This window comes from Chiloscyllium punctatum, chromosome 26 (genome assembly GCF_047496795.1).
Source record: "Chiloscyllium punctatum isolate Juve2018m chromosome 26, sChiPun1.3, whole genome shotgun sequence".
Taxonomy (NCBI): domain Eukaryota; kingdom Metazoa; phylum Chordata; class Chondrichthyes; order Orectolobiformes; family Hemiscylliidae; genus Chiloscyllium; species Chiloscyllium punctatum.
Genome location: NC_092764.1, coordinates 23,062,526 through 23,075,348, shown reverse-complemented (window position 1 = coordinate 23,075,348; position 12,823 = coordinate 23,062,526). Strand labels below are relative to the sequence as shown.

Here is a 12,823-nt window from a genome sequence, read left to right as displayed (position 1 = left end):
CATGGGCCAAACACAGCAGGTATCTCAAAACCCTGGAGAGGTACTACCAGCCCATGGGGCAGGGGTTCTTGCTCAGTCTATTCAAACAGCAGTTAAGAATTAAACACATTTCTTTGTATTGTACCTGGAGTCATGTGTAGGCCAGACCAGGGAAAGGTGGCAGATTTCCTTTTTTAAAAGGACATGCGGAGATTTTGTGTTTAATAAAAGTAGTTGAAGAGAATCGAGTCAATGTTTCCCTTTGAAATAGCAGCTCCTGGTTACTGAGTCTAAGTGTAAGCATATTTCTGTAACAACATCTGAACCAATGGCCATCTTCCTAATCTACGTATAGCAAGGGCAACTGCTTAAGACAGCACTAAAAAAAATAGGTTTAATTGTGGAAAAGGAATTATTACAAATAGCTTAATGATAATAAATTAATTTCACTATGGCTGGTGTAGAGATAGACATTTTCAGTTCACCCATGTATAACACCTGCACCATCCAACCTGAAAGGATACATCTGTTTATTTACAGTTCCAATCTAATTAGAAAATATTTTTGTTCAAGTGCTACAGAAAGTACACTGGAAGATTTAGTTTATTTTCTGCTTTTAAATAGATTGATTTGGGAAGTTAACTGCTTTGCAGTCAATTAATGCAAGGAAAACGTTGCTAGCACGCGTTGCTTCAATGATCAGCAAGTTCTACCGTGTTTACAAGCATGAGCTGTTATGAACTTTCACTGAGTCAGTAAACAATTCAGTCAGCAGAATCAACATTTGCAAGCTTGCATGGCTTTCTATGGGCCACGTGACAGTTTCGACATAGTTCACATAGCATCTGATAAAGGCAGTAAATATTACTCTCAGTGGGTGTACGAGGACCGAAATTCCACACACATTAAGGTTTAGCCAAATTTACCCGATCGGCTGCAATAGCCCCATAATCTTTTACAGGGCCTGAGTACATTTGTGTGGCAATTTGACAATGCTTCATTCTGTCAGTGTTGTTGGAAAGGTTTAGCACAAGGAATGCGAAAACAGTTTTCACACGCTTCAGGATTATGGTTTGCTATTTTGGGAGATGGAGAATTGTTCAGAGAGTAAGTGATGGCCTCCCAATCTTAGCGGAACTGACCGGATCCTGATCGATTTATAATCGATTAGAATGGAGCACAGTTTACAAATATGCAATGTATAGTTATGGATTTTTTTTCTCTCTGTTATTCTAGGCGCAATTGTTGGGTTTGTTGCTTTTTTTAATAATCTGAAACATTCTGATTCCATGATCGCTGATGCTGCTGAGTAACAATGGCCTGTCTGCGTTTAAATAGCTACACAATAAAACTCCCCAAGGCGCTTAACGAGTAGATGTTGTCCGATAATATTTGATACCAGCCACATGAAGAAATCTAAAATGTAGGTTTTAAAGAGCATTGTGAAAGAAAAATGGGCAAAAAAATCGCTTCGTTTGTGGGGTGGGGGTGGGATTGTGGGTGAGGGCGTGACCAGGCAACAGGAGTCAAAGTCAACTGTGGACCCCTCCTGGATTACTCAAGAGGCCAGAACGATTGAAGTTAGTGGAATCGGCAGAAATTATAAAACCATAAGAAATAGACACAGGAGTAGACCGTTCGGCACCTTCAGCAAGTTCCGCCATTCACTAGGATCATGGCTGATGAATGTTCTTCACGTCCACTTTCCACGGCAAACGTGAGGACAGCAAATGCTGGAGATCAGAGTCAAGAGTGTGGTGCTGGAAAAGCACAGCAGGTCAGGCAGCATCCGAGGAGCAGGAGGATCGACGTTTCGGCCAAAAGCCCTGATGAAGGGCCTATGCCCAGAACGTTAGTTCTCCTGCTGCTGCTATGCTGCCTGGCCTGCTGTGCTTTTCCAGCTCCACACTCTTGACGTCCACTTTCCCGCCCTTTGTAGTCACCCTTGATTCCCTGCCTGAACCAGAATTGATCTATCTCAGCCTTAAATATACACAAGGAGCTCTCCCTGGCAAGGGGTTCCAAAGTCTCACAATCCTCTGAGAGAAGAAATTCCTATTGGTCTTAGTCTGAAATTGGTGCCCCCTCCTTCTGAGACTGTGCCATGTGTTCCTAAACCCCTTTGTGAGGGGAAACATCTCTCGTCTTTTACTCGGTCAATTCTTACGAATTCTGTGTTTCAATGATAAAAAAACACACAACGCCAGGTTATAGTCCAACAGGTTTATTTGGAAGCACTAGCTTTCGTCGTGCTGCTCTCCACCTGTTGGACTGTAACCTGGTGTTGTGTGATTTTTAACTTTGTACACGCCAGTCTAACACCGGCATCTCCAAATCGTGTTTCAATGAATATCAGAGAGGATTGAGACCATGAAAAATCTAAAGACAACCGTTCCCGGTTTTTAAAACGTCTAAGTTGTCTGTTAATATTCCTTGTAGAAAGGACAGCATGAGGGTTAATATTCAACAGTAATCTGTTCAGATTTAGAAACTGACCCGTCTCATGACACATGAAGTATTTGTTCCTCTAAAAGTTTCCCCTACAGAAAGGCTGCAGCCTGAAGGGCAAAAGATATTTGATCAGGAGACTCCCTCTGTCGGCCATTGACTAATCACGTTATGAATACTCCATCCCTGGGACTAGTACTGGAACGTGGGGTTTCTGGTTTTGCGGTAGGGACGTTACACACTGCCCCACCACAGTTCTGTGCACCGCAGCATCGATCTGTAAAGAGAGAAACTGTATTTCATTAACTCAAGCACAGCAGAGTAAATTGTCACACTGGATCTTGTAATCACCCGTCAATTTGCACAACACGGTCATATTTATAAATAGACACGGCTGGGGGGCAGGGTTTTCCAACGCGGGCACTGTCTGCTTGACGTTTTCTCTCTCACAGCGAGTGACACCGAAGAGTCAACGCGCAGGGGCAAACAAGGACAAGTTAAGGAGAAAGTCCCAGTTCACAGACCAGCAAAATCCAGGACTCGCCAGGTCCGACAGTATTTCAAGGTCACGGAGCTGAAATGTTGACACAGATGCTTCCGGGCCTGTGGAGTATTTCCCCTTTTGTTCATAAATATCGGATTTCCGACAGTTAAAGCATTCCGCTCTGGCCCAATGAAAACAACTCGGGTCACTGCTCTGGGTCCATCTCCCAATAGATATGTCATACCTATATACAGTGAAATGGCTATGGGTCAACTGTTGGGAAATGGGATCAGTGCAGAGAGGGCGGGACAGTTTCGATGGGCCGAAGGGATGATTCCATGAAACTCTGTTTTCACACACACACACACAGCTCGTTAATACCCCCAACAATTAAAGTGGGGTCCTGTTCACCACACTAAGTCCGCCTTGGGTTGTGATTCACTGCAGAGGCAGTGTAAACGGTATCTAAGGCTGCATGTGGTACAAATTGATCCAGCGAAGCGCCCTTACAAGACTTGACAAGTTTAGAAAATGTGTTTGCGAACGAAGGTGACTAGAAAGTGGTAACTCCCAAGGAGACAGCAGCCTTTCTGGATATAACGCTGTTTTATTTTCACGGTCTGCAGAGAGCAGATATATTGGGGTTTAGCAGTGCACATTAACCGTGCACGGGCGGTTAGCAGTGTTTCATGTCTATATGCAGGAAGTGCGGTCTTTGGATGGTTTGTCGTTCAGTTTCCGGGATACGTCCTCGCTTGCCAAGGTGATGCCTATAAACCATCGCCTGGCAAATTATTGGACATGCAATGACGTCGCAGCGGCTGGCGGAAAGGTCGGCGGAATTTGCAGTTTGTTTCGCCAGTGCAGGGAAAGGCGGGCTGGAGTCTCCTTGCCAGTGGGTGATCACAGGGCTTTGTCAATCTCTCTCCGCCAATTAACCATTGCAGTAACACAGTATGCACCACACAGTGGGGGGGGGGGGGGGGGGGTCATTTCGAACCAAATCCCATCACTGCGAACTGAAATTAACCAACAACGCTGCGGTTTTGTTTCACTAATTGTTTTCTGTTCAGCCTGCAGAACAGGAAGAAGGGCGATCACTGCGTCGGAACGACGGAAAACTTCCTGACCCAGCGGGTTTAAAAGGAGTTTAAGGACCAGTTACCGTGAAATCCTGACAGTATCCAGCACATCCACAAAACCCCGTCATTGTGGCTCGCTCAATCTATAAAAGTACTCCGTGCTTCCCTTGAAGTCAGCACTTTTCGCTTCTTCTGGTGGGGTTTGATTGCCTCAAATGGCTGATGTGAAGTCCCACAGTTTCCTCTCTGAGATGGGCTCGGATTCCGCCTGGTCTTTGCTGTCCTGGGTCGCTTCCTTACTGATGGTCTTTGGCGGTGCGGCCCCCTACATCCCGCAATATCGCGACATCCAAAAGAGTGGTAGCGCTGAAGGCTTCTCCACCCATGTGTGTTTAGTGATGCTCGTGGCCAATATCCTGCGCCTCTTCTTCTGGTGAGTTTCCCCCCCCCAACCCCCCCACCCGATTCTGAACCCATTTACCAGACACACACTCGCAGCTTTTCTCGTTACGCTTTGTGGCACAGTGACAGTGTCCCTCAGCTCCACGCTAGCAGATCCGAGTTCAAGTCCTACCTGTCCTGAAGTAAACCAAAATAAACCTGGGCAGGATGGTCACCAATACATGTACAGGTTCCGAAGGTGGTGTGTCGAAAATGTGCCTATCTCTAGGCTAGAGGGTCTGGCTTCAAGTTCAAAAAGTGTGGCATCACCTGTCCTGAACACGTTATAGAGTCATAGAGATATAAAGCACGGTCCAACTCGTCCATGCTGACCAGATATCCCAACCCAATCTAGTCCCATTTGCCAGCAGTTGGCCCATATCCCTTTATACCCATCCAGATGCCTTTTAAATGATGTAATTGTACCAGCCTCCACCACTTCCTCTGGCAGCTCTTTCCATACACACACCACCCTCTGCGTGAAAAAAATTCACCTCAGGTCCCTTTTATATCTTTCCCCTTTCACCACAAACCTATGCCCTCTAGTTCTGGACTCCCCTACCCCAGTGAAAAGGTTTTGTCTGTTTATCCTATCCATGCCTTTTGTGATTTTATAAACATCTGTAAGGTCACCCCCTCAGCCTCCGACACTCCAGGGAAAACAGCCCATACCTATTCAACCTCTCCTTATAGCTCAAATCCTCCAACTCTGGCATCATCCTTGTAAATCTTTTCTGAACTCTTTCAAGTTACACAATATCCTTCCTATAACAGGGAGACCAGAACTGCATGCAATATTCCAAAAGTGACCTAACCAATGTCCTGTACAGCCACAACATGACCTCCGAACTCCTGTACTCAATATTCTGACCAATAAAGGAAAGCATACCAAATGCAGTCTTCATGATCTTATCTACCTGCTGGGGAGTGTTTAAGATTGGTTAAAAATCACTGACTTTATTTCGCATCAGCAGCTCTGTATCTTATATAGTTTTGCCTTTCTGCAGAACTGCCTTCATAACAACATGGAGATCACAGAATAATTACAAATCTGGAAGTCATTTGGGTCACTTTAACTTTTAAGAGAAAGAAACAAAACAACAAAAACCAGAGTCACACAGCTCAGAAACAGGCCAGTCAGCCCAACTCATCCAAGCTGACCAGGTATCGTGGAATCCCTACATTGTGAAATCAGGCCATTTGGCCCATCAAGTCCACATTTATCCTCTGGAGAGCATCTACCCCCAGACCCACCCTCCCTCCATTTTCCACAGTTACTCCACCTCACCTGCACACCCCTGGGCACTATGGGCAATTTAGTATGGCCAATCCATTTATCCTGGAAACTGGGACACCCGGAGGAAACCCATGCAGATACAGGGAGAATGTGCAAACTCCATACAGACAGTTGCCTGAGGCTGGAATCAAACCCGGGTCCCTGGTGCTGTGACCACTCCCTAAACTCCCTAGTCCAATTTGTCTGTATTTGGCCCTTATTCCTCTAAACCTTATCTATCCATGTACCTGTCTAAATGTCTTTTAAATATTATAATTTATACCAGTCATGCACTATACTTTCGGGAGGTATAGTGGCCCAGTGGTTAGCACTTTTGCCTCACGGCGCCAGGACCTGGGTTTGATTCCACCCTCAGGTAAGTTTGCACATTTGTGATGTTTGTACATTTACCCTGTGTCTATGTACTCCAGATACTCCAGGTACTCCAATTTCCTCCATAGTGTATAGATGTGCAAGTTAAGTGGATTGGCCATGCTAAATTGCCATAGTGTCCAGGGATATATATGTTAGATGGATTAGCCATGGGAAATGCAGGTGTGTGGGATGCTGTTCACAGGGTCTGTGTAACTTGATGGGCTGAATGGCCTGCTTCCACTCAGAATCCTTGCAATTAAATTTCAGGACTTCAGTCCTACTTACCTTATCCAGAAGAACATTTCAAACATCATTCACACTGAATGAAGATGAATGTTCAAGCACATTTATATCTCATCGGTTGCATATGTTCTACTTTAATTAAATGTCTTGGGAGTACCCTTTGTGATCACTGGACTACTTCAATGTACTTCAGACTGACCTGTAGTATTCTACTTTTCTTAAACCTGAGGTCATCTAAACTCTGCTGCCTATGTCCTATTTCAGTCCATTCTCCCATTGTTCGCCCATCACCCTAGCTGCAGATATATGCTGACTCCTAGTCACACAAAAAAAAATCCTTAATTGTTTTCAACTCCAACTATGGCCTCCCCCTTTTCTATCAGGGCTTGAAAAATGGGGAGGGCTGGAGTTTGCCCATGGCAACTGCTAAAATGTGCATGAACAATCATTGAAGAGGGTGACCAGTCAGAGAATGGTCACCTTTGTAGCTGCTGCTCCAATCACAGGCTGTTTCTCATCCATATTTGGTTCACAAGAAGGAAAGTGCGGAAAGTCTGCAGGGCTGGTGTTGAGAATGAGGCTGCAGGAGGAGGAAGGTAGAGATTGGTTAAAGAATGAGACCATGGAAGGGTGAGAAAAAGCAGTCTGCAATGGAGAAGGTGAAGCAGCTTGCAAAGGTAGACCCATTACCAATTAAAAATCTGTCTAACTCCTCCTTAAATTTACTCTCCAGCACAGATTCACAACCGTTTGGGAGAGACCAGATATCCCAACCAAATCTAGTCCCACCTGCCAGCAGCTGGCCCATACCCCTCCAAACCTTTCCTATTCATAAACCCATCCAGATGCCTTTTAAATGTTGCAATTGTACCAGCCTCCACCACTTCCTCAGGCAGCTCATTCCATACACGTACCACCCTCTGCGTGAAAACGTTGCCCCTTAGGTCTCTCTTTTATATCTTTTCCCTCTCACCCTCAACCTATACCCTCTAGTTCTGGACTTCCCCCACTACAGGGAAAAGACTTTATCTATTTATCCTATCCATGACCCTCATGATTTTATAAACCTCTATAAGGTCGCCCCTCAGCCTCCGACACTCCAGGGAAAACAACCCTAGTCTATTCAACTTCTCCCTATAGCTCAAATCCTCCAACCCTGGCAACATCCTTGAAAATCTTTTATGACAATAGACAATAGGTGCAGGAGTAGGCCATTCTGCCCTTCGAGCCTGCACCACCATTCAATATGGTCACGGCTGATCATCCTTAATCAGTATCCTGTTCCTGCCTTATCTCCATAACCCTTGATTCCACTATCCTTGAGAGCTCTATCCAACTCTTTCTTAAACGAATCCAGAGACTGGGCCTCCACTGCCCTCTGGGGCAGAGCATTCCACACAGCCACCACTCTCTGGGTGAAGAAGTTTCTCCTCATCTCTGTCCTAAATGGTCTACCCCGTATTTTTAAGCTGTGTCCTCTGGTTCGGCACTCACCCATCAGTGGAAACATGTTTCCTGCCTCCAGAGTGTCCAATCCTTTAATAATCTTATATGTCTCAATCAGATCCCCTCTCAGTCTTCTAAACACTTTCAAGTTCCACAACATCTTTCCGATAGGAAGGAGACCAGAATTGCACGCAATATTCCAAAAGTGGCCTAACCAATGTCCTGTATAGCCGCAACATGACCTCCCAACCCCTGTACTCAATACTCTGACCAATAAAGGAAAGCATACCAAACACCTTCTTCACTATCCTATCTACCTGCGACTCCACTTTCAAGGAGCTGTGAACTTGCACTCCAAGGTCTCTTTGTTCAGCAACAGTCCCTAGGACCTTACCATTAAGTGTATAAGTCCTGCTAAGATTTGCTTTGCCAAAAAGCAGCACCTTGCATTTAAACTCCATCTGAATTAAACTCCATCTGCCACTTCTCAGCCCATTTGGCTCATCTGGTCAAGACCATCTGGTAACTGTCTTCGCTGTCCACTACACCTCCAATTTTGGTGTTATCTGCAAACTTACTAACTGTACCTCTTATGCTCGCATCCAAATCAATATGTAAATGACAATGAGTAGAGGACCCAGCAACGATCCTAGTAGTACTCCACTGGTCACAGGCCTCCAGTCTGAAAACCAACCCTCCACCACCACCCTCTGTCTTCTACCTTTGAGCCAGTTCTGTATCCAAATGGCTAGTTCTCCCTGTATTCCATGAGATCGAACCTTGCTAACCAGTTTCCCATGGGGAATCTTGTCGAACGCCTTACTGAAGTCCACATAGATTACATCTACCGCTCTGTCCCCATGAATCCTCTTTGTTACTTCTTCAAAAAACTCAATCAACTCTCCCAAAGGGTTGTGAATCTGTGGAATTCGCTACCCTAAAGTGTGGTGGATGCTGAGACAGTGAGTAAATTTAAGGAGCAGTTAGATTTTTAATTGGTAATGGGTTGAAGGGATATGGAGAGAAGGCAGAAAAATAGGGGCGAGGAGCATATCAGTCAAGATCGAATGGTGGAGCAGACTCAATGGGTTGAATGGCCTAATTCTGCTCCTATATCTTACTTATGAATTTATGAACATAATGGCATCTGTTTCCATGCTGTACATTTCTATGACTCTATGACTCTAAGTAATTTCTCCTCAATTCTGTTTTAAATTTGCTACCTCTTATGTTCAGACAATGACCTCTCATCTTAGAATGCCCCACAAAAGGAAACATCTGCTCCATGTCTATTTTATCCACTCCTTTATGTGGGAAAAAAACATAGTGGATGCTTTTTATGAATATGGTGTCAATTGGTAAATTTGAGATTAAGATCAAAGATGCAATGTACGGGGAAGCAACTGCCTACAAGTTCCAGTGTGGTGCAGATGCAATAGAAATACATTAGCTGTAATTTTGCAGTTTGACAAAGGTAAGGTATTTATAGAAGTGTGCTTTCCTTTGTGTTGTCAATGGAGGATTCATTATTGAAGATATTGATGAATTATTCTAATTCTGTTTCTATGTGAGTCAAAATACTCCATATGTGACACAAGTACAGAAGGTAACACCCAATAAGTTGCTTCATCACTGAATTAATGTGTTGCAAGAATGAAAAAAGAGCCCCTGAAAACCAATAAAAAGCTCTCAGGAAAAATCACAAAGTACAGCCTTTGTGGGGGAAATGACCTTTGCTCTCTATATGTGTAATTTCGTCCAATGATACTGTTCTGTGAGATACCTGCACTCCTCAAAGTCAAGCCTTTTGAGAATCCTCAAGTTTAACAGTTGCACTGTTGTATCTTCAGCTTCCAATGCTCTGGAATTCTCTCTCTAGCCTGATCAACTTTCTTTCTGCCTTTAGCATTAACTCTTTGGCAAAGGTCACCTTAACATTTCCTAATGGGGCTCAGTGTCAAAACGGCTTTGATAATAATTCTATGAATGTGCCCTCAGATATTTTACTATAGTTAAATTTGTAGTATAATAGAATATGAAGATGCTGGCAATATAACCGATGATGTTTCTCTGAGAGCAGCAGAGCAGATCAGCAAAAGAGATCAGACTAGAGAGAAGAGAAACTAAAGAGAGAGGTCCTGGACATTATGCTCGCTAGCTATATTCAACTATCTACACCACATAGATATAAATAAAGCCTGTTGCAGTACTGAAGAGAATGGAAAAATCTTAATCTAATATAAAGATTAACTAGAGACGATAAAGGCCCAGATGAGTTATAGCCTAGTGAAACTAGCATTTGCTAACAATTTATGTATTGAAAGCCACAGCCCAGGATTATTAAGAAGAACTCTGCTTACAGTAATGTCATTAAATAAGGCACAGTGGCAGCAAAGTAAACTTCAGTGCAGAACAACCTCAAATATCCGAATGAGACAGGCGGGACGTATTTTGTTCGGATAACTGATGGTTTGGATAACTGATCTGATCGTAAACAAAGAAAGCCGTACTGAACATAATTACATACAGAGTTTTTATTTCATTTAATTGATAAAATGTGTACATACACTGGACATTGCTTAAAAATTCATGATATTTTTCAAATAAAATCACTTTTTGTGTAAATTAAAGTCATTGAGGTGGAGGTCGGTCAAATGAGGCATCTATTAAATGTATATTTTTGGGGTCAGTTTTATCAATCTTGGACAATACATCTTTAAGTGCAACATTATGCCTCACAGCAGGTATAAGTGTCAAAATAATGATATCTAACATGAAGTAACTTGTCATTTTAAATACTTACCATCTTAAAATAAATTACAATATAGTAAATATGGATATTTTTGGCAATTTTGCTTGGTCATAATTTCCTGCGATTAAAACACTGAATACCAAAACCAGCCTTTTCATCACCCAATACAAACTCAGCACTCATCCTGATTTCATTTCATTCGCCAGCTTTCAAACTGAAACCAATCACTCAAAATTCTCATTGCAATTCTGACAAAACTCTCACCATTTCAGATCAAGTGAAATCCTATCCATTCATTTGCAATCTTATTTGATGACTGAAATGCTCTTCTGACCATCCTTCCAACCACAACCCCCGCCCCACTCCATAAACATTAGACCATTTAAAATCCCACATGCTGTTGCAGTCAACTCATCACCCTCCTTGCTGATGCACTCAGGTTTCCCAATCACGATCGTCACTCCAGTATCAGTAACACCTCATTGATATAACATTTTTACGGGACCTTTAGATCTTGTTCGGATAATCCAAAATTCAGATAAGTCATGTTCAGATAACCGAGGTTGTTCTGTATTGCGAAAGCGAGGTGTCAAGTGTGGCAATAGTAAGGAAACCTCCAGAGCTAGGATCTGAAGTCAACTTATAACACACAAGGCACAGCAGGTAAACTGGAATACTCCAAAGACCAGGAAAGAACCTCAGAAAACTTCAAGTGTAAAGCAGAAAATTTTAGAATATTTGAAGGCCAGATAGAACCTTGGGAGACTTTGAATAAAAGGCAACTGAGCAGGAAGACTTCAAAGGCAGATATGAAACTTAGAAGACTTTGAAGCCAGAGCCACAGATGAGGAAGGATCTGGTAAGCTAACACACTGATCAGAATTGGAGATGCCGATGTTGGACTGGGATATACAAAGTTAAAAATCACACAACACAGATTATAGTCCAACAGGTTTAATTGGAAGCACTAGCTTTCAGAGCGCTGCTTCTTCATCAGGTGACCAAATTGTGTGATTTTTAATTTTGTACACTGATCAGAAGACTTTGAATAAAAGATAGAGAAAATCTAAGAACTCACCTAGGTCAGTGTGGCACAACAGATGATTCGGATGACAGCTATAGCAGGGACATTGCCATTGCCATTACCATTTGAAAACACGAAGGGTCACAATGAGACCAGAATTGGGAACTCTGGAAGTTGCAAATCTAGTATGACAGAACTGTGTCAGGCTCATAATGCAAATGAGCAAAGGCACCATTTCAGCACATTTTTATGTACTCTAGGTCCAACAGCAGATGATGTTCTGTGGATGCATCACTGGAGTCAAGTTGGCCGGAGTGGTGTTGGTGGTGACTCCTGACTCATAGGCCCTGGAATGGTGGCAGAGTATTGGTTGCAGCAATGGCAGAGTGGAGATTCTTGGTTGCATAGACCTGGAGGGGGGACTTTTTCAGCAGCTGCTGGTCATCAACTATGTTGGTGTTGGTGCCTGGAGCAGGGGCTTTGGCTGTGGTAGACCTGGAAAAGGGACCTTGCATAAGTCCTGGAGCCTGGCCAATGAAGATGAACTCCATTTACATACTTGCTTCTTATTCTTTTTTATCTCAAAATGATTGTAGCGACAGAACTATATCCCCCCTAGATATAGGTGACAATAAGTCATTCATTCATTCATTCATCATTCTAGTATCACAAAGCTTTGAAGAATGCATTACAGAAGATGAAGGTTTTTAATACATATTTAAGACCAAAGACAAATCTTCACATGGAACGAATGAGGTTCAAACAACAATCTCAGTGACAGGAAGAATTGATTGAGGTGTTTTGGACAGATTTATACCAATTGGCAGGGTTTTAACAGCACTGGAGTCTGTAAAGCTCAAATTAATTAGAGATCGTATCATAGAAGTTGTCAGCAATGAAAAATTATCAGACTTCCTTCAATCGAGGGAGGACCTCACATGGGAATAGGCAATCTAATATGCTACTTGGTTGGAGATCAGGGCCCACAATTGATCTACGCTTCAAGGAACCATTCTGACGCAGTTTGGTGACCTCAAGAGGACATCATCATTTTCCCAAAAGCCCACCGAAACACTAAGACAGTGGGTTTCAACTTCATTGATCACTTTAGGCCATTCAAGGTGTAGATCAAAGAAATGCTCCAAGTGCAGGGGGAGCTGAATGGTATCTATAAGGAAGACTGGGCTACTTAAAGGAATGTGACCAAGTGGCAGCACCTTTTTCACCAGAGAAACAGAGGAAAAGTACTACCAAGAGAAAATAAATAAGTCAT

At 43.2% G+C, this 12,823-nt stretch overlaps 1 protein-coding gene across 1 annotated transcript in view; it reads left to right on the top strand.

The window, feature by feature from the left end:
* Positions 1–4,208: 4,208 nt before the first annotated feature.
* LOC140496331 (solute carrier family 66 member 2) overlaps positions 4,209–12,823 on the top strand; it is a 73,365-nt gene continuing 64,750 nt past the window's right edge. The window contains exon 1 of the mRNA XM_072595942.1: positions 4,209–4,426. Coding sequence (XP_072452043.1) covers positions 4,209–4,426 — 218 coding nt within the window. The remainder of the gene's footprint in view (positions 4,427–12,823) is intronic.